The sequence below is a fragment of the Empidonax traillii genome, unplaced genomic scaffold, assembly GCF_003031625.1.
Source record: "Empidonax traillii isolate 1590-97213 ecotype Southwest subspecies unplaced genomic scaffold, ASM303162v1 scaffold1592:size87286, whole genome shotgun sequence".
Lineage (NCBI taxonomy): Eukaryota > Metazoa > Chordata > Aves > Passeriformes > Tyrannidae > Empidonax > Empidonax traillii.
Genome location: NW_020956785.1, coordinates 31,566 through 52,154, shown reverse-complemented (window position 1 = coordinate 52,154; position 20,589 = coordinate 31,566). Strand labels below are relative to the sequence as shown.

General features: G+C 60.7%; 2 protein-coding genes across 3 annotated transcripts; both read right to left on the bottom strand.

The window, feature by feature from the left end:
- Window positions 1-1,698: 1,698 nt before the first annotated feature.
- Window positions 1,699-5,899, bottom strand: TFEB (transcription factor EB). Its single transcript, XM_027907998.1, has 8 exons — window positions 5,669-5,899; window positions 5,337-5,591; window positions 5,169-5,249; window positions 4,427-4,547; window positions 4,186-4,242; window positions 3,712-3,787; window positions 3,407-3,554; window positions 1,699-3,073 (listed from the first exon to the last, which is right to left on the bottom strand). The coding sequence occupies exons 1-8, from the start codon at window positions 5,861-5,863 to the stop codon at window positions 2,633-2,635; spliced, it is 1,374 nt and encodes a 457-aa protein (XP_027763799.1). The 5' UTR covers window positions 5,864-5,899; the 3' UTR covers window positions 1,699-2,632.
- A 10,448-nt stretch (window positions 5,900-16,347) lies between these two features.
- Window positions 16,348-20,500, bottom strand: LOC114070528 (gastricsin-like). 2 transcript variants are annotated; one of them, XM_027907995.1, is made up of 10 exons: window positions 19,686-20,500; window positions 19,303-19,390; window positions 19,062-19,212; window positions 18,673-18,790; window positions 18,304-18,422; window positions 17,598-17,797; window positions 17,324-17,446; window positions 17,101-17,245; window positions 16,734-16,832; window positions 16,348-16,532 (listed from the first exon to the last, which is right to left on the bottom strand). In XM_027907995.1, the coding sequence occupies exons 2-10, from the start codon at window positions 19,356-19,358 to the stop codon at window positions 16,380-16,382; spliced, it is 1,164 nt and encodes a 387-aa protein (XP_027763796.1). In that variant the 5' UTR covers window positions 19,359-19,390; window positions 19,686-20,500; the 3' UTR covers window positions 16,348-16,379. The 2 variants fall into 2 exon arrangements, with proteins under 2 accessions (XP_027763796.1, XP_027763797.1); XM_027907996.1 differs by lacking the exon at window positions 19,686-20,500 and having other exon boundaries at window positions 19,303-19,479.
- Window positions 20,501-20,589: the final 89 nt, after the last annotated feature.

Below are 20,589 nucleotides of genomic sequence, written 5' to 3'. Positions count from 1 at the left end.
TCAGCCTGATAAAGAGTGAGCAAACCCGGAGATGGAACAATGTCATTCGCTCCCCTCCCTCCCTCCACACTATTCTCCTGACATGAAAAGGCTATCAGTTTTTCTCTGTGTTAATATAGGAAATAATTCACACTTCAGGCGTTGTTCTCTATTTAGTGTTCACACTCCCCAGATAAATCAAATCAGGGATTTTTTTTTTTTTTTTATTTTTTCTCTAAAGTGTCTGGAACCACTCACTGCTCCTCTCCCCCCTCAGACTCCTCTCGCTCTTTTTTCCCCTCCTTCTTCTTTTAATAAAGTTTCCAAGATTAGCCCCTGTGATTTTCCATCCTGGGAAGTCTATTTTAAGGTGGATTTGCTTTCTTTTCTTCCCTTGTGTGTGTGTTTAACACCGGCACAGAGGGGAGTGGGGGGCAGTGGGAGCCTGGCACGTGGCTGCAGATGGGGCATGGGATGAGTTTTGCCAGGCACGGGCTCAGCAGGACACCTTACGAGCAGGTTTTTCCCGGGGGTGATGCCAATCCAGCCTCAGCAGCAGGAAAAGGTCCTTCGAGCACCACGACCCTCCCTCCCCCCGGGACAAGAAGAAACTGCAGCGCTCCAGGATGTTGTAAATAAATATATTTTAATGATTCTTCTTCCATTCCAGTTCATTCTTTTATACATTTATTTATAAAACAGTAGTAAAATTTTTTAATCAGAGCACAGTGCATTAAAAAAAAAAAAAAAAAAAAGAAAAACAAACAAACCCCCGAAAAGATTTTAAAAAAAAATAATAATTATAATCCACAACTGTTTACTCACGGCTGGGGGAGACACCACATCTCGTGCTCTGGTTGAGCTGCTGGTGCCTGAGGGCCCAACAGAACCACCCTAAAGCCACGATAATCCCAATTTCCTATGGAATTTCGTAGGCCTGCCCTGAGGCAGCCAGGCAGCCCCTCTGGGGTGCACAGATCCATGGATCCCCCATCCCCAGGGAGCCAGCACAGCTCTGGGTGCTCTCACCCTGCCAGGGGATAATTCTCTTTACAGGCACTAACGGCAGCACACAAAGGGTGCCAAGGCCTCCTGTGAACACCCCAAACCCCACAGCTCCTCAAACCAAGAGCCCCTCGCCCAGCACCCTCCTTCCTGGCCCCTGCCCTGTCCCCAGCACTCCAGGGCCACTCCAACACCTCCTCCCTCTTCCTTCCCCCTCTCCTCCCCTCCTTCTGCACTTCCCCATACCCTCCCATCCCACAGGCACCTCTCCAGGGGGGCACTGTGGCTGTTCCCCACTCAAATCCCAAATCCAGCCATGATGGGGCATGTTTTTCTCACCTTGGCTGGGCTTTCCTAACCCCACATATCCCCCATCCTTGGTCCAGGACGGGGGGCACTCAGGGAGCCCCATCCCCAAGGGCACCCACGGCCCAGAGGGTGATGGTTGCCAAGGGGGTCTCCTCTCCCCCGCCTTCCCTCCTCTCCCTGAATAAATCCACGCAGTATTTTCCCTGTGAACAGTGTCCCCCTGCCCCTCCCAGCTCTCTCCCAGCCACCTCCCAGTCTGGGAAGGCAGAAGAAGCAGAGCTCAAAGCAGATGCCCAACATGGAGCCATCCTGGCTGGGGAACAAGCTGGTGACACTTGGAAGAGAAACAACCCCCAGAATGCAAGGCAGAGAGCAGCAGCTCAGCTTTGGCAACTGGTACAAACCACTCATGCCCACATGGGGCAGGACTTTCAACAGGTGTCCCCAAAACAGTGTAAAACCCCTTTATCCTTCCAGCAAAGAGCCAGGGCTCCGTGTCACAGGGCGAGGCACCTCTGTGGGGACGTCTCCAGGGAGGCTGGAGGTCACCTGACACCGTGTCCAGCCCTTGACCAGTGGCCAGTGAGGTTCTGGGGTGGTGGGTGCTGCCTAACCCCGAGCTGGGGTCCCCCCACAGGGTGGGGGTCACAGCAGGGGGTTGGTGGAGCATCCAACACCCCATCCCAGCCGTTCTGGATGCCTTCAACACCCACCTGAAGTTGTAGCCTCAGGCCCGGCTCACTCAGACAACCCCCCGGGTGCCACGTTAATGAATGTGCTCCACTAATTGGAGCCCCTGGTGTCCCCCCAGCCCCGTGACCCCAGAGGCAGCGAGTGCTCCGAGGAAGGAGGAAGCACAAGGGACGTGGCACCCTGAGGTGTCGGGGGCTCGGACACCACACTGGACAAGATTCCTTGGGAATGGGGGCTCCGGGAGCGGGGCGAGGAGGCAGCAAAGCCAGACACAAAGCTCGGAGCATCGTCCCTCTGCCCCCAGGGCTGGGGGCTCCCAGAGGCACCCTGGGGAAGGGGACCAGGCCAGGAGGGTTTCACTGAAAGGCAAAGCAGCCGAGACCACGCTCCCAGGCTGTGGAATCTGCAGTCAGGCCAACGCCACAGCAAGCCAGGAAGGTCCATTCCTGCCCCTGGCAAAAACAAGCTGAGAAAGACACGGTGGCACCCGGCGGGCACGACCCGAGCCCCCGTTGCATAGAGAAAGGTACTCCTGGGAAGATTCAAGTGCGTGGCAGGACGGGCTCCTCCTGCCAGGCGTGTCCTGTGACTTCACACACCAAACCTGACGGGCCAGTCCTCGCCCCGGCGCCGCAGCAGCTCCTCCTCACAGCATGTCTGTGTCCTCCATGCTGAAGCTGCTCCGGCGACTGCTGGCCTTGGAGGCCTCGGGGGACATGGCCGAGAACAAGGGGTCAGAGGCCAGGGGCAGCATCGTGTCCTGCATCAGCATCAAGTCCAGCTCCTTCTTGGATAGGGATGGGAAGGAGGCGCTGTGCCCAGGCTCCAGGCTGTCCGGGAAGCCCTGGGAGCCGTCGTCGAAGCTCAGGCTGTGGGTAAAGTCCAGCTGGTGGAAGGGGGACGGGGGCGGCGGAGGCAGCGCCGGCTGTGGCTGCGATTCGGGGTCCGGGGGTGGCAGCAGTGGCTCCAGCGTCCCCTCGTCCCCGCTGGCTTCCTGCTTGACCACCTGCTGAGCCAGCTCGGCCACGTTGACGCCCGAGGGCGAGGAGGTGGGCAGCCCATGGACACGTGCCTGCATCTCCAGCTCCTGCAGCGGGACACAGCGGGGCTCTGGTGGGATGCCACGCACGGGGACGCAGCACACGGGCATTTATGGAGGTGGCAGGGGCAGAGGGACTGAGCTCACAGAGAGGGAGCCCCTGGGAGAGGTGGAGGATGGAAAACGGGTGACCCATGCAAAGCTCAACACGGTGCAGCGACCTGAGCCTCAGACATCAGGTTTGTCTGCAGACTTTGCTCCTGAGGACTCACCAGCCACAAGAGGGGTGAGAGCCCCTGCCTGTCCCCTTGGCAGGGCAGGGCTGAGCTGCTCGTGGGGCTGGAGCCGAGCAGAGGGAGGGCAGAGCGCAGGGAAGCTCACCTGGATGCGGAGCAGCAGCTGCTTGTTCGTCATCTCCAGGCGCCGCGAGTGATTCTCCAGGTCCCGGGACCTCTGCAGGTCCTTCTGCATCCTCTTGATGTAGTCCACAGACGCCTTCAGGATTGTCCCTTTGTTCCAGCGCACGTCCCTGTCATCCAGGGAGGAAAAAGAGATGGGCCTGTGTGCCAGCAACGTGTCCCCCCACCCCTGCTGCACCGACAGCCCCTCTGCAAGTACCACTGTGTGCTGGGCAAGCCCACAGGACCCACAGCTATCCCCACCCTGCAGGAGCCACGGGTACGTACAGGTCATTGGCCTTGGGGATCAGCATCCCCAGCTCCTTGATGCGGTCGTTGATGTTGAACCTTCGCCGTCTCTCGACTGCAGGTGAGAAGAGAGGGATGGAAGTGAGGGGGCAGCAGGAGCAGGGGAGGCTCCACATCCCACAGCCCCCCAGACACGCTGCTGCTCATGGCTCGTGGGGCTGGGAGCCACCACTGTGCCCCAGCCAGACCCTCTGGAGCTGGGGGGCTCAGGATGAGAAACCTCTGGAGCCAAACACCAGCCATGGCCCAGCAGGTCTGACTTCCCTCCCCAGAAGGACAGTGGGGTGGTTCCTGCACTGCATTTTGGACAGCCAGGAAAGAGGGAGACATGCAAGGGGCTGGGGGTCTTTCCTGACAGTGAAGTGGGATGGGAAGGGAGACCCGACTCAGAGAAAGGAGGAATGAGGATGAAGTGATGGAGAAAGGGCTCTGGGGTCAGGACAGGGAACTCACTCAGGTTGTGATTGTCTTTCTTCTGGCGCTCCTTGGCCAGGGCTCGGCTCTCGGCATCTGCAGGAGACCCACAACATCACCCAGAGGGGGTGAGGCACAGCCTCACCAGGCACAGCATCCCAGGCTGGCATCAGAGCCCCCCAGGACCCCCCAGAGCCACCCTCCCTGCCCAGGGGGACAGAGCAGCCCCAGCCAGCCATTTTTGGCACTCGCTGTCACCTCCCCAGCTCTGGGGACGTACCTGTGAGTTCCCTCTTCTGGGTGAGGTCAGCAGGGCAGGAGCTGCTGGTGACACCGACGAGCGAGGCCGTCACCTGGGGGTCCCCACTATAGACATTCATGTGACTGCTGGACATGGGCAGCTGAAGAGCAGAGGGACAGGTGGGTTAGCTCCATCCAGGGTGGGGACCGGGATCAAGCCCAGCCCCTTGGCCTCTGGGATGGGAGTGCGTAGCCCGGGCAGGTGGAATTGTCTTCCCATGGCCCTTAAAGCAGCAATAATCAGAGCAGCAAAGAAAACAGGACTTCAAAGGGCACAGCTGATCCCCTCCCACGGCCAACATCTAAAATAGGGCAGATGAATCACATCCGAGAAGGGCTCGTCAGGATGAATCCCACTGGGAGGCACAAGCTGCCGTAGGATCTGACCCAGGAGATGGGGCTGCTCTGAGGAAGCTTCTTGCTGGGAAACTGCTCCTGGCACTCACATCCCCCCACCCTGTAGTGGACACTGGGTCCCTCCCCACACCCCTCTCCCACCTCTCCTGCTTTTTAAAAGGTTTCCCAACTGTCATTAGAGGGAAAGAAGCTGGAGAACTGGCTCTCGTGGAGAGAGGGAGACATTGCTGCCTGTAAGGCCGGGGCTGGTTTGGGCTGGCACCCCACACGTGGAGGAATGTCCCCTCTGTGCCACCTCTGTCCCTGCAAGCACAGGGCTGTGGGGCCTCCAGAGCCCCCTCCCTCCCTCATCACCCCCCACTCACCGTGTTGGGCATGTGGACTTCGGGGTTCATGTAGCCCAGGACGTCATCCAGGCGCATGATGTCATCGATGACCTCATCAAACTGAAAGGAAAAGCTCAAGTTCCACCGGGCTCCCCTGCCCCTCCCAGCACCCTGTGTCCCCCCAGCAGCGCGGTGACACCCCCTCACCTCCCGCTCGGGGTTGGAGCCGATGTTGAGCATGGCCATGGGGCTGTTGGGAGCGCTGTTGCCCGCCGAGGAGGACAGGACGTGGCTGGGCCGCACGCCGGGGGACGCGGCGGGCGGTGGCTTGGGAGAGTGGCTGGCAGGGCTGACGTGGGCAGCGAACTTGTTCCCGTAGGTTTCAGAGAGGTAAGCCTGAACCTTCTTGTCCCGCGACTTCTGCAGGTGGTACGTGGTGGGGTTTTCCAGGTAGGACTGGACCTGCGAGGAGACAAACCATGAGGGACCCCCGCGGGCTCCCCCACGCCCGGGTAAGGGGGACACCCCCAGCACGGTACCTTGAGGACCTCTCCAGGCACGGGTGGTGGGGACTGGAAGTGAACGGGGGTGTTGATGGCGGGGGTGGAGGCCACGGGCATCCGCTGCTGCTGCATGTAGTTCATCATCATCTGCTGCTGCACCCGCTCCCGCTCCGCTTCCTGCTGCGCCTGCTGCTTCATCAGCTCCATCCGCAGCCCGATGCGCGACGCCATGGTGCTGGAGGGGACACCGAGCTCACCCTGAGAGGAGGACACGGCACGTCACCAACAGCCTGCTCTGCAGGAGGGAAACTGAGGCATGGGGAGGAAGCGACACCCCGGAGCACCCGCGCCGGCCCTAATCCAGAATGAACGTCCCAACGCCGGCTGGATGGCTCTGTCCTCCTGCTGCAGCCTCCCACCACACCACCGCTGTCCCCGGGGACAGCCAGGGACCCCGAGGGGGACAGGGAGCAGCCACAACCCCGCGCCCGGAGAGCGTGAACTCACGTACCGCGGGTTCAGCCGGAGCTTTGAACCACCAACTTCCCAAACACCGGAGCGACGGGAAAACCCAGAGCCCGGGAGCGAAAGGGAAAGAGAAAGCAAGGCAAGAGCAGGAAGAAAAGGCCGGCGGGTGCCAGGAGCCAGAGGCAGGTTTAACCCCAGCCCAGGCTGGCCCAAAGCTCCGCTCCGGGGTGGGATGAACAAGGCGGGCTCTGTGCGGGGCCCGCACGCGAGCGCAGGGGCGGGGGGAGCGGGCGAGGCCCCCGCCCCGCACAGACCGGCCCTTGTTCCCCCGTACAAAGGGGACGGCGGCCCGTGGAGGGCCAGAGGATGCCGGGGCACAGGGAGCTGCCCGACCCACGGGGCTCGTTCCCCACGCGGGGCCGGGATGCGGGAGGTGCCGCACGGGATGGGGGCCGGATCTGCACCTGCAGGGTGGGAGGGAAGCAGAGCACAGGACCCGAAGCAAAGCTGCCAGGGGAACAAAACACCCGGGGGGGGCATCACCAGGCAAACTGGGGGGGTTCTGCTATTCAAATACAAGGTGTGATCGCAGACAGAGGGGCCACGGCAGACACAAAACACCGGCCCTGGGACGCGGTGCCACGCGCTGTCCTGAGGGGAAATTAAATCAAGGCAGCACGGACAGCAATATGATTACACAGCTCAAGAGCAGCTATTGACTGGCAAGGGGAAGGGAATTAATTAGCCATGGAGGCCCATCCGAAGGGGGATGGGAGCCAAGAGCCTGGGACAGTTATCCACTGGAGCTTCGTTAAGGCTGATGTTCCAAATGGCCCTTGAGGAGAGGACAGGGGGCTGTTTGAGATGGGAAACAGCAGAGCTCCGTGGAAAAGACCCCAGTGACACCAGGGACAGCCCACAGAGGGTGTCACCTGAAGGGTGCCAAGGTGTAGCCACTCACAACACAGCACCCACTCTCCCCCACCAGCCCCTGTCCCACCACCCTGCCTGGCTGCAAGACCCTCCTTATAGAAAATAGGGGGGGGGGCATCAAAAGCATCCCCTCTCTCTCTCAGGATGGGGATGGGGAAGGGTGGCCAGAGCCAGGCCTGATAAGGAGAGGGGGGAAATTAGGTCAGGTTTAAAATAACCCCCTCAGTTCTGCTTGGCTTCCCCCCTGCCCCCCGAAACACTGAGCAGCTTCTGCTTTCACTCTGAGTCAGCCCCAGCGGGACAGGATGGGGACCCGGCTGTCACTGTGCAGGCACCCCACCCTGGGGGACACGTCCCACCCTGCAGACACATCCCACCATCCCTTGATCCAGGGGGACAGACACAGAGCACAGGGGGTGGCAGCTCCATCCAGGATACCTGTTATTCCTGGGAGGGTGCCCTGTGGTTCTCCCCCTGAGCCGGAGCCGTCCCTGCATCACTGGGAGCCCCAGACTGGTCTCTGCTGGGAGGAGACCCCGGCAAGGGTTCATCCTGGTTCACAGGGAGGCAGGACAGTGGGAGGCCCAGGGTGGGTGATTGAGCAACAGGAAGGGGATGGAGAGGCAGAAAAGGGGCTGAGGGGTGGGAAGCTGGAGGGAGGAGGAAAAAGGTCACGATCCCTCTCCACACCCCAACTCCTCTTTTCCTGTTTGGGGGGGACGCAGAACACAGGGCTGTCCAGGCTGCAGCCATGCTCCATCACCACCCACCAGACCCACTGCCAGGGAATGCATCTCCCTTCCAAATATCTCTGCTGCTACTTAGCAGCGCGGTTATTTCTGGACCTTTCTTGCTTTCCCTCTGGGGGTGTTATTTCATCAAGAACCCAACATGCCAGGATGGCACTCGGGGGTGGCTCCAGCCAGAGGATCCCCAGTGGCACCTAGAGCTGCCCCAACCCTCCCTAATCCCCCTCAGGACTTCACAGAGCCCCGAGCTGTCCCTCATCCCTGCAGTGACAGCCCGTGGCACGGGGTCGGCTGCTCAGCAACCGCTGGGACGTTCTGGAGCGACATCGGGTGCTGCCCCGCAACGCGAGGGGCCAGGCTGGTGACAGACCCACTGCTGAGAGGAGCGTGGGGCACCCAGAGACACCTGAGGGGACAGAACACCTGCAGCCACACACCCCGGCCCCAGAGCACCCCCCGGGGCTCCTGCCCAGCCCCATGGCCGTGCCCAGGTGTGGGTCAGAAATCAAAGCTGCCCACAGGCAGTTTCCAGATTTAGCCCCTGCAGAGTGCAGGGATCAGGTTACCCTCCCAGGGCGGCCATGGGGAGGTGGCACCACGGTGCCAGTCCCGCCTGCCAGGCACAGACACCCCCCCTGCAAATGCCACACACCTGCCTGTCCCTCTGAAGGGAGGGAGCCGTGCCCCACTCAGCTGAGAACCCCCAAACTCATCGCACGTGGCGCCGCTGCCCAGCCCCGCTCCCGCCTGCGCTGATTTCCCGGTCGATCGCGGCTGTTTTACGAGCGGAAAAATCAATTGGCAGCTCTGGGGGGGAGAGGGGACCCCCGGGGAAGGAGGGGGGCCGGGGCCATCCGCCCACCCACCCCCGCTCCGGGCTGGTAACTGAGGGGCAGCAAAAAGGAAAGAGAGAAGCAAGAAGTGAAAACAGCTTCGCTTCTCGCTACTGGCAGCGAGTGCCGGCTGAGCCATCCCTTCCTTCCTTCCTTGTTTCTCGTTTTCAAATGCCAGGGGGGTGGGGAGAGACACGGGGGTGCCAAGTGAGGGAGCCCTGGGTACCCCAGGCCAGGCAGGCACAGCTGGCTCGGTCCAGGTAGCCACAAGGCCAGCGGTGTTTGCTCCGGATCAAGGAGCATCTGCTCCAACATCACTGAGCTGCCACCCCGCTGGGCACCCACAGAGCCTCCCCACGGGTGCCCGTGGCCCAGGGATGGGCTCTGCTGCCACCCTGCTGTGTGGGACGGGGGACAATGGGGCAGGGGTTACCTGGGTGCAGGACAGGGCCAGGGGACCCTCCAGTGCCAGGGCCAGCAAGTCGCGGCTCCTTCACGCTCTGTGTTCCTCATTTTCAGGCCCCCGGTTTTAACGAGGCAGCAGCCACGAGGGGTAAGGGGGGGGAAGTTGCAAAAAACCTCCAAACCTGCTTGTTTTTCTCACTGCAGTACAGGAGTGAGCCATCAGGCCACCTCCATCAGAATGAGGAGAGTGGGCAGCCCCAGGAAGGGGCAGTGGGACAGGGTCTGACCTGCAGTGTTAGGAAGGGATTCCTCCCCCCACGAAGGAAAACCCAGCAGTAAGGAAGGCAACCTCCATCCTTGGAGAGGATGTTGGAGCACCAACATCAGCCATGCCTGAGGCTGCACCAGAGGCTCCAGAGGTCCCACCCGGCTTATGTCCTTCTGGGGTGAGGATGAGGTGGTGGGAAAGCGGGGGGAAAGCCCCATTTCCAACCCCCGAGAGCAACAGTGCCCTCCCCATCACCCACCCAGCGGGCAGGAGACGTGTCGGGCAGGTGGGTGGGCAGGGCCACCCCAGCCCTGTCCGGACGCTCCTTCCCTGCCCGGGGGTCACGCAGCCCTGAAAGGGAGAAGGAGCAGGCGGAGGGACTTGGCAAAGACAGGTCGGGGTCAGTTGACAGCCCCGGCGAGGGACTGAGTCACCGGCACCGTTTTTAGCCGCGGCATCTCAGAAACGCGGCCCGCGACGCTGTTAACAGGCCCCGGGTCAGAGGCCAAATGCTTTCCCTGCCCTGCGCTAAACACCGCGCCTGGAAGCGGCCCAGGGAGCCGGCACAGCACAAACATTCCCACCGGGCTGTAGGGCAGAGCGACCCCGGCTGCAGGGCTCCCCAAAACGCCCCAGTCACCAAGGAGGTGGCACCGACCCTGGGTATCACACAGGGCTGAGTGTCCCTTGTCACAGTGTCGCTCCCAGGGCTCAATAAATGAGGTCCTTAAACGCCCCCTGGTCATGGTGGTGCCAAGGTACGTCCACGAGAGCCCACCTGTGAGTGGCAGTAGTTATGGGGTTATTAATACAGAGCCTTGCTCCAATGTTTCTTCTTCGTCCCAAAAAGCTTCTTTTTCACCCCAGAAAAGCTCTCTGCCCGGCATGGCACAGCTGAGGGATGGCATGGAGACCATCACACCAGCTGGACACAGCAGGTGGAGACTGGCACCCATGGCCAGGTCCAGGGCTGGGAGAGGCAGGGGGACCCCTGGGACCCCAACACAGTGGGACCAGTCCCTGCCTCCAAACCTGAGCAAAATCCCTTCCCGCAGAGTGGCTGGAGCAGAGCAGGAGCCCTGATTGAAACATCACTGTCCAAATGACCACCCGGGGAATTCACAGCCCCTGCCGGCAGCCCCTGGCCCCCCTCCTGCCCCCCCAACAGCAGCAATCAAAAATAAAAGTGTGAAGAGGCAGGAGGATGGGGCTGAGCCAGCGGCAGCTTCACCACCCCGGGCTCGGTGATTAATCAGCCCCGTATCACGCCCATCTTCAGGGGAGGCAGGAGGGGAGCGGGGTGACCTTGGAGGGGCTGGTGGGGACAGACAGGCTCCACATCCTGCTCCACGTCCTGCTCACCACAGAAAAGGAGGCACCCAGCAGTGGGGCCCCAAAGCAAACCCCATCCTGCCCCAGTTTGGGGTGACTCCAGGCAACTTGGGTGTTGGCTTTTTTAAATAACCGCATAAATGAGCAATAAGGGGAACTGGCAGGACAGCACATCCCGGCCCCCAGCTTGGATCCAGCAGGGCAAATAACCCACCACGGCGCTGGGATTTAGAGCCACCACACGCCCCAAAATCCTAGAAACCATCCTGGCAAGTTGGGATGCTCAGCCAAGGCAGCCCTTGAGCTCCACGCGCCCCAAGTTCACCGCGCCACGTGCCACGAGCACAAGGTGCAAGGTGACAGCGGCCACCTCGTGCCCCCCCCAGTGCCAGAGGCATTCCTAGCACCGCCTCCATCCCTCCTCCCTCCCTCCCTGCGAGCCCCGTGCTGCTGGAAGGAGGTAATATTTATAAATACGCCGTGTCCAGCCCCCAGGGCCCGGCCGGAGGCTCGGCGGAGGCAGAGCTCATGTAACCGTACCGTGCCCGGCAGCCCCAGCGCCACGGCCACCCCAGCCATGGGACACGCAGCTGTTCCCATTCCCCAGGAATAAACAGGTCGGAGATAGCCTGTCACTTGCCCTCCCAAACGGCCCCAGGGCTCGTCCTGCTGCCATCCCACCCTGGCAGCACCCTTCATGCCCGGGGAGTGCCCGGTCACCGCCGCTTACCCGCCGAGCAGAAGCTTCTGCTCTTCCCTCCTTCTTCCCAGCTCAGCCCGGCGCTGTCCTGCTCCGTGAAGGTCAAACTGCTCTCTCGGGAGCCCCCGCTGCCAACCCAGCCCCTGCCCTGGCACTGTGCCGGTGCAGCCGGCTCGGGCCCTGGCTACGGGCGCACGTTACGCCGGTTCCACCGCGGAGGAGCCCAGAGGTTTTTCCCACCAGGCTGGGATTTCTCCAGGCGAGCCCTTCGCCTGCCCGGAGCCCGGAGCACTCCCCGAGGAGCTGCAGGGCCAGGGCTGAGCGTGGCACCCACCCTGCCGCAGATAAGGCGGGAGCTGCAGCCAAGCCCGCTGGCACCAGCTCCCTCCTCCCCTGGGGTGTGCGATCCGGGAGCAGGGAAAAGCTCCCTGTGTGCTGGATGGCTGCAGCCCCCTCTTCATTTCCTCCTCAAAATTCCCTACCCCATGCGATTCCACCAAAATCCCGAGGATACAGCCTGGCTGAGAGCCAGCACTGCTGCCCTCGCTGCTCCCTGAGGCTCCCAAAACTCCCTGCCTGTCCCCACACTGGGCATTTCAGGTTTATCCGGAAAGAAAGCTGCACCCATTTAACTAGAGGGGATTTAAGCAGAGCACAGGGTGTGGGGAACCTGTTTGGAGCTGAGAGTGCTCCTAGGAAAGGTGACAAAACCCCAGGAGCAATTCTTAGAAGAGACCTTTAAAGATAAGATGGCACAACCTCCTCGGAAGGGCTGTAGGACCACGGGGACGTGTCACTGAAAGACCTTGAACCTTCCCCGGGTGAGCCTGTCCAGGTGAACCCACCCACCACCCACTGTAAGTCCCTTGGGCTCATTCCATGCTCCTCCTCCAGCCCTGGAGAACCTTACCTCCCCAAAACACCTCCCAAACCGCCCCCGTGCCTCCAGGAATGGAGAATCCCCCATTCCCAGTTTCCTCAGCAATGCGTCGCCTTCACCTCCAGCCAACTCATGGGTGTCCCTGGAAGGTGAGGAGCAGGACACGGACCTCCTGCTGGAGCACAGGTTCCTGGATTCCTGGGCTCGCCATGGCATGGGACCCCGTGCAGGAGAATCCACATGGAAAACCCACTCTGACCAAAAGCCAAGCCCCAGGCAGAGGGGCCCGACCCTGGAATGAAGTGGGGGGAACCACTGGGGCTCCTCACGTATGCACCAGTGGGGAAATGAAGAGATGAGCTCAGGAAGAGATCAGCCCTTCCAGCCCTTCAATGACAAACTCCACGGCTCGCCCTGGGAATGGCTGCATCCCATCCGCTCCCACTCTGGGACCACACAGTGGCTCAGAAAGGCCCAGGTGGTGCCTCCCTGGGCTCATGGAGGGGATGCCACTGTGGGCAGGCCACCACAGGATGCCCAGAGGGCTGGAGGTAGCATGGCACAGCATACCTGGCACCTCGGAGCCCCCTCTGCTCTTTTGCAGGGGGGTAAAACACTCAGCACTGGCTCCCTGGGATCCTCCTGGGATCCCTGGGAATCTCCCACAGCAAACAGGGAGTCCTAGAAGTAGTCATGGAACGGCCACCACGGGTCACCACCAGCACGGGATGCCACGATGCTGCCACAGGGAGTGCCAGTGGTGTGGTGGCACTGCCAGGCTGCAGCCCCACACCCAGGACCCCGCTGCTTCCCCCATCCAGTTCCTCTTTGTGTGGGAACAGGGATAACCCCGTGCAGGGGAGTTAGGAAACGGTTCCTTTTGGGCAAGTGCAGCTCGAGGTGCCCCCAAAAACCACCCCACAACCTCCAGCTCTCCCCAAGGACAGAGTGCAGAGGTGACAGGAATGTGCCAGCTCCATCCTTCCCCACCAGCTGTCTGCACCCCAGGGAAGGACAAACAGCACTCCAGGGATGAGGTCCCTGCTGTGCCACCAGGATATCGAGCCCCCAGCTCCCCCTTCCCACACCCCACGTTGTGGGAAGAGCCACGAGGAGCCAAAGGGGGTTTCTACCCTCAGCACTTGGGGGGACTCCCCCGGCATGGCCTCCCCAGCCCTGTTTCCCTGCAGGGATGGTTTTATCCCCGTGGGGTTGTGCTGATCTGGCCACCCCACTCTCGGCCCTGGGAATGTCCCCTCTGCTCCGATGATTCATCACATTGTCCCACGGGGCTCTTCCCGTTCCCCACGGCACCTCCAAAAAACCAGCGACCGGGGCACCCTCGTCACGGCACGGGCGGTGCCGGGGCAGGGGGGGACCAGGAACACACGTGCCCTAAACTCGGCGCCGTGGAGCGTGGAAAAAGCAATAAAAGAGCTGGCTGGAATCACAACTCCATCCCAAACACCCGGATGCTGGATCGCCCCGCCGCAGCCAGCTCCAGCTCCACCCCGGAGCGGTTTCCTACTGATAAGGGCGGCCGGCCAGGCCGGCATCCCATGGAAAACACGCACGGCCAGCATCCCTCGGGAAGCAAACCCAGAATCCCTCAGGAAGCAAACCCAGCATCCCTCGGAAAACACCCGGCTCCCCTCCGCCGGGGTCAGCACGTGCTGGTGCGACCCGCCACCACACCCACCCACCCCCAGAGCCCAAACCCGGCGGTTTCCCAACTCCGGGCCGCCCAATCCCCAATTCCCGCCGGTCCCAGCACGGCTCTCCCTGCCGGATCCCCCGGCAGCAGGTGAGGGCAGGCTCGGCACCCGCAGCCGGGAGAAACCAGCCCCGTTCCCTGCCCCGGCCGGGGCAGCCGTGCATGAAGCCGAGCAAACATGGCAGGGAAGTACAGAGGAGGGGGGGAGAGAAAAAAATACCCCCTCGATCCCCCTCTCCGCTGCTGCCGGACTGTCTGTTATATAAAAAACACAAACTCCCCCGTGCCCCAAGGGCCGGGAACGCGCAGGAGCGCCGGGATTCCTGGAAACGGGCCCTGCTTTCCCCGGACTCGCACCGGCTTATTTATTTATCTTAGAAGAGCACAATAACCACCAGATTTTCTCTGTTGTTCTGTTTGTGTTTTGGTGTTTGTTTTCTTTTTTTTTTTTAAGGAAATTTCCCCATCATCTGACTCGCTGAAGCTCTGGAGGACACGGGGGCTGGCGTAATCCTTCCTGCCTCGCAATTAATTCATGAATATCAATTAATCGGCGGCCGTAGGTTCAGGGCAGCCCCTCCTATGCCCCCTAAACTCCCCAGGAGGGGAGGGTGTCCTCTGGGACACCCCCTAAAAGCCGCGTGACACGGGGTACCCCAACTCCTCCCAGCCTTTGCAGACCCCAAAAGCAGCAGGGCTGGGGGGGGGGGGGGGTTGGACTCACAGGGGGGATCCCACTCTCTGTCCCCCAAACCGGGGGGATATTTGCGCCCTGTCTCGGGGGGATACACGGCTCCCCCCGAGCGAACCCCAGGTGCCCTGGAGCATCCGTGCCTCAGTTTCCCCACGCGGGTGCGGGGGAGTCCCTCCGGGAAAGGCGACCTGGGCAGGTCCCCTCGGGCTGCCGGTGGTCTCGCAGCCCCCAAGACCCTCGTTTTGTCGGAGGGGGCACCCGGCCAAGCTGCCGGAGACCCCCGAACCCCCCCCGGCAGCGCCGGGAGCAGCCACGGCCCCAGCCGGGCTGGAGCCTCCCGTGCGCGGGGGCCGCTGCCGGGGGCGAGGGGAGCGCGGGGGGGGCGTTATTATTTACCGTGAAATAGGAATAAAAAAAAAAAGAAACTACGAGTTCAAAGCGCGCCGGGATGGGGCAGGAGCGGCGGGGAGAGGGGGGAAGGGGGGCACCCCAACACCCCCATAACCCCCGCACCAAAGTGGGCTCCGAGCCGAGGGATCCCCTCCCCGGGTCCACCCGGGACCCCGCACCCCTGCACTCACCGGGGGGGGAAGGCAACGAAGTGGCTCAGCTGCGCTCAGCACGGGTCGGTTCGGTTCGGCTCGGCTCGGCTCAGCTCGGTTCGGCTCCTCGGCTCAGCTCAGCTCTGCTCGGCTCAGCTCGGTTCGGCCCGGCTCAGCTTGGCTCAGCTCGGTTCGGCTCCGCTCGGCCCGGCTCAGCTCGGTTCGGCTCAGCCCGGCTCAGTCAGGCTGCGCTCGGCCCGGTTGAGCTCAGCCCAGCCCGGCCCGGCCCGGCCCCGTGCCGAGGGAGGGCAGCAGCGCCCGCCCGGCCCGGCGCGGCCCGTTCCGCCCGCCCCGCTGCCCTCGCTCGCTCGGCCGGCCCCGGGCACGCCGGGAGCTGCAGTTCGCACCGGGGCCGCGCCTGCCGGGACTTGTAGTCCCTGCCCGGGTCGTCGCGGCAGCTCGGGCTTGGTGATTTCCCCCCCAGGAATGTTTTGTGGTTTTTTTTTTTCTCCCCCAAAACGGAGTTTTCCACCCCCGCAGAGGGTCAGGAGCGGGGTGTTGGGGTGGGGGGTGACGGCAGGGCTGTGCAGCTCCTTGCACGAGTGTCGTGCATCCCCTGGCACGGGGATCACACAGCCCCTCGCACCGGGGTCGTGTCGCTCCCTGCACCGGGACTGTGCGGCCCCTCGCACAAGGGTCATGAGCGTCCTTGCATGACGCTTTTTAATCCCTAATTTATTTGCAAATACGTGTGGGCAATTCCCCCAAACTGAAGGAACCCGGAGCTGTTTCACACGCAGCTCCTTGTTCTGCACGTCCTGCTCCAGACTGGTTCCCGAAGCCTCCAGCCACCACACCAGCTCAGCCCTGGAGTCCTCGAGCTGAGCAGATGGTGCAGCCTGAAATTCTCCCACTCATCCCAGTTTTCCCAGCCAGCCCCAGCAGGGATACAGGTTCCATTAAAAAACACCCCAACTTTGTCATTGCTGCAATCCAAAGGCTCCATGAACATCTGAAAGCCCGGGAAGAGCCTGAAAACCTCAAGTATGAGCTCAGATTTTGTTGTTCCATCAAGAAACGCTGTGCCAGACCCTGCTCAGCTGCAGCCTGAGGAGACATGAGGCAGTTGGATTTGCAGCCCTTTATTCACTACTCATGACCCTGCACAGATCCAAAGGGGGAGAAGGTGCTCCAGGGACAAATTCTGCCATGGGTGATGCTCAGCATCCCTAAGTTGCCAGGGCAAAGCCAACTCTGTTGTTGGCCATGTCAAAGATGGAGTAATACTGCCTGAGGAAGAGGTTGCCGAGGATCCAGAGGGGCTGCCCACTGTCAGAGGGCACATAAGTGCTCTCGACCCCCACGGTGCAGATGCCATCGTTCTGTGGGGGGGAAAAAGAGCAAATTTCAGCTCCAGTGAGGAGCTGCTCGTGCCTTCCCAGCTGCTGTGGCTGGGAACAGGATCACAGACAGGCAGCAAAAACACCGTGGAATCAGGTGCTGGAGGCCTCTGTGCCTGAGAAGAAACTCAGATTTTCTCCTGAGCAGAACTGCCCTGTCGGGAAGGGTAAAATCCCACCTACCTCTAGGACATAGACAGTGGGAGGCAGCGACAGCCAGACCCCACTGATGGCAAAGTAGAGGGTGGGCATGTCTGGGACGCTGCTGCAGTCAACGAGGAACTGCAAAGAGAGGCAAAGAGGGGCAGAGGGGTCAGGACCCTCAGGCTGGCACTGGCTTTATTCCAGTGGCCACGATCCTTAAGGGTCAGCACAGCTCTGCTGGTGCCAGGGTTGTGCTGACCCACACTTATCACGTTTGGAAGGATTATTTCTGTTTCACAGCACTGCAGGGCTGGTCCAGGTGGGATGTTTCGCTCCCACAGCTCAGCATCACCAGCCAGGTGTGTCCTCATCCCACGGCATCACCCGGTGCCTCCTGCCCACCTACCCCGTAGTCGCTCTCCTCCGCGCCCAGCGCCTGCAGCAGGCCTGGCATGAACTGCCCTGGGATGGTCAGCAGGAATGTCCCAGTGTCCACAATGCCATGACAGCCTTGGCTGCACCAGCTGGTGACTGACAGCCCAACGGAGAACCTGGAGAACCAGCAGGAAAGGCGTCAGAAGAGGTTCCCCCGCTCCGGGACCTGCTCCGAGCTGTGGTGCAGCACTTACTCCTCAATGCTGATCTTCCAGTACAATTCCTGGACCACAGGAGCCCATATAACCTCCCCTGAGTACAGCTGGGGGTCAACCCCCCCGAGGATGACTTCCCCACCGTAACTATATGTTGGGTTGCTGGAAAGACACAAAAAGAGACCCAAAATCAGGCGGGATGCTCCACAGAAAGCACTGGAACATGGAGGTGAATGGGGAGAGGGTGAGGGTGGAGGAAAGGCTGGACCCACACTGTGCCTGTGGGAGAGGGACCCACTGCCAGAGGTCTCACCGGGAGAAGTAGAAGCTGAAGATGGGTTCGTTGAGCTGGTTCTGCTGCAGCATGTTCTGCATCAGCGTGCTGAAACCACTGATGGCAACGCCTGGGTAAGCCATGCCCAAAATCCCATCAAAATCCAGGTAGTAAAAGGGTCTGCTGGGCTCATACAGGCTCAGGCCAAACTCCTGGTTCCTGATGACGATGTTCTGGATCTAGAGGGAGAGGGAAGTTTGGTCACAAAGGCAAATCTGCACTGGGAGATGCTGAGCTCATCCCCATCACCCATGGGGTCAGGAGCAGCCTGACTCACAGTCTTCGTCCCATCAGTCATTATTTCATAAAAATAGTCACAAAATGGTTTTGCCTCTTAAATTAGTTTAAAATCACATTTTCACCACTTGCAAGTCTCACACAGAACATTTCTCCTGTCCTGTGAGGACAAAGCTCAGACATATATAAAGCAAATTCTTATGGCCAAAGATATCCCTTATCCCAGACCAGGGCTGGAAAGCCAAGAGGACTCGGAATGAGTTTGTTTGCAGATCCCAGTCTTGGAGTAAACTCATGCTGACACACCTTAAACTAATCAGGCACTAATCCCAGAATGAGAAGGTACTTTCAGCTACTCCCCAACTTTTTAAGCAAATTGGACTGATTGTAAGCACAGGCACCTCTTACCCCTCTGCAGCCACACACCAACACGTCAGGAGTCACTTACTGTCACCGTGTCATATCCCAGCACCACCGACAGGTCCCCAAACCCGTATCTCAGGGTGTAGGTCATGTCGATGCCCAGGAAGGTGGACGACAGGCTGTGGTTGAACCTGCTGTGATCCTCTGCACAGAGAGAAGGTCAAAGCACCCAGATCACATCCTGCCCTCAGCTCAGCACCCCTGTCCCCACTGGGGGCCCAGCACGAGGCTTTGCAGGGAAGGGACCATCCAAACCCAGCCCTGCCCGTGTCACCGAGCGGAGCAGACACCAAACCCCAGCAGCTCTCGCTGCTTTCCCTGTCACAGCTCCAGAGAGCACCGATGGGGGGGTCCCAGCCCCCTCACCACGGCTGTGTCCCCCAGGGGTGCTCACCACAGGCTGGACTCCGGCAGTAGGTGGAGGGCACCCACAGGTTGGAAGAGCCGGTGTCGAAGATCACCAGGAAATTTTGGGGAGGGGTCCCGATGCCGACCTCCCCGAAGTAGAAGGTCTGTGAACAGGAGTGTGAGTGGATTTCTGTTTCTGCCTGGTTTTTTTCAATGAGTTTTCAGCCCTGTGCCCCCCTGCCCTCCTCTCCCAGCATCAGCCAGCCCTTGGAGCCAGGCTAAACCCCAGTAAAACCCCTGCCCAACCCTCGGCTGGTGAGGGGGGAGAGAGCCAAGTCCCCACTGCAGAGCTTCCCCCTGCCAGCCAGGAAAGCAGGAGGGCATCCCCAAACCCAAGGGTGGCTCAGAGGAGGCAGGAGAAGCTTTAGCACTTACATCCAGGTAGTTCATGAGAGGTTCATAAGCCACAGCCCCACTGAGCAGGTATTTCCTCCCCGGGTCCCCTCTGAGGTTGCTCAGGAAACCCTCCGGCAGCCCCTTCTCTCTCATCACCTCCCGGATGGACCTGCCTCTCCTCAGGGGGATCCTGGGGGATGTAGGAGGCAGAGATGCCGAGTGGCCCCATCCCTTTGTGGTCCCCCCCGTGCTGAGACCCTGCACCCTCCCCAGGACCCACCTCAGCATCCCCTCCCCGAGTGGGAGGCAGAGCAGGGCCAGCATCAGTCCCCACATGGTCCCTGGTGCCGGTGGCTCCGTGGCAGCTCCTGTGCCAGGCAGGGAGTATTTAGCCAGAGCCGTGCCCAGCTCCTGCTCCAGACACCCCTTTCCCTATCGCCGCTCCCACCCTCCACCAACGCCCGCGGGGTGTTAATCACCGCAGCCGCCCTGATTGCCCTCCTCGCCAGGCTGCTGGGGCACCGAGGGATTGGCCAGTGCCTCTGAGACCAAATAAGTGGCATCTGATAAAATGCAAAATCCTGTGGTTATTAACAAGTTAAAGTCTTCTCTCTTGCCCTCAGCACCAGCTCGATCTTTCCAGAAAACAAAGGCAAAGCACACCCTTTAGAGCAGATGGAAATTCCTGCCGCTGGTGTTCTGGGGATGGGCAGGAGCAGCCCTGCTGTCCCCTGCTGCAGGTGCCTGCAGAGCTCCCGGTCCCTGCTGACAGGGGCCCCCATTCCCATCCAAGTTACTGGTTATGGAATGATGTTTGGAGCCTGCAGCAGCTCAGGAAACCCCTCAGCACCCCTTCCTCCTCCATCGCACCCTGATGGATCTGCCTTGGCTTGGACAGATCCTGCAGGGAGCAAAGGGAAGAGAGCAAAGATCAGCAGGGACACCATCAGCCTTCACCTGTCCCCTCCTGCCACTACCCCATTTCCACCAGAAACCCCCCAGTCCAAGGGGAGGAGGAAAGCCCTTCCCTGCTGTCCGCGCCCACTTAATCTCGTCTCCCTGTGCTCAGCCTGTGTCAATATTTTGACACAAAGCACAGAGCAGTTTGTGTCCTTCCCCACCGTGAAATGACAGAGCTGTGAATGCATCTGATAACCAGAAAGAGCTTCTAAGAAACGAGTCTGGATCCCAGGAAAGAGCAGGGTTACCCAACCTACCCCGCCCAAGGTGTTTCCCGTCCCCTTCGGCCACACCACAATTCTGGTGTTTTACCTGATTGAACAGCCCTGCTTCAGGGTTTAGGGGTCATTTGGGTGTCATGACTCACCTCACATTCCAACTTTGACTTAACCACAGGACTTTGGTAAACCTTTTCCAGCTGCAAGGAAGGTCAGGGGCCTCACATGAGTTTTGCCGGTGCCCAGGATGAGGGTTGGAGGTGGGGATTGACCAGCCCTGTGGCTTTATCCTCAGCCCTGGAGTTTGTCACGGCACTTACCTTGCTGGAGAAAGGGAGCCTGAGACCCGTAACCCATCGGTCTGTGCTCAGCCATCGCTCAACAAACCC

Bases quoted from the DNA above. Each gene is read 5' to 3' on its own strand.
- TFEB (XM_027907998.1), bottom strand. From the start codon at position 5,863: ATGGCGTCGCGCATCGGGCTGCGGATGGAGCTGATGAAGCAGCAGGCG. The intron at 5,250-5,336 runs GTGAGGGGGTGT...TTTTCCTTTCAG, and splicing joins GCTCCAACCCCGAGCGGGAG to TTTGATGAGGTCATCGATGA. The intron at 4,548-5,168 runs GTGAGTGGGGGG...TCTGCTCTTCAG, and splicing joins AAGTCCACATGCCCAACACG to CTGCCCATGTCCAGCAGTCA.
- LOC114070528 (XM_027907995.1), bottom strand. From the start codon at position 19,358: ATGTGGGGACTGATGCTGGCCCTGCTCTGCCTCCCACTCGGGGAGGGG. The intron at 18,791-19,061 runs GTAAGTGCTAAA...TCCTGTTCACAG, and splicing joins CTCTCATGAACTACCTGGAT to ACCTTCTACTTCGGGGAGGT. The intron at 16,833-17,100 runs GTAGGTGGGCAG...CTCTCTTTGCAG, and splicing joins CGGAGGAGAGCGACTACGGG to TTCCTCGTTGACTGCAGCAG.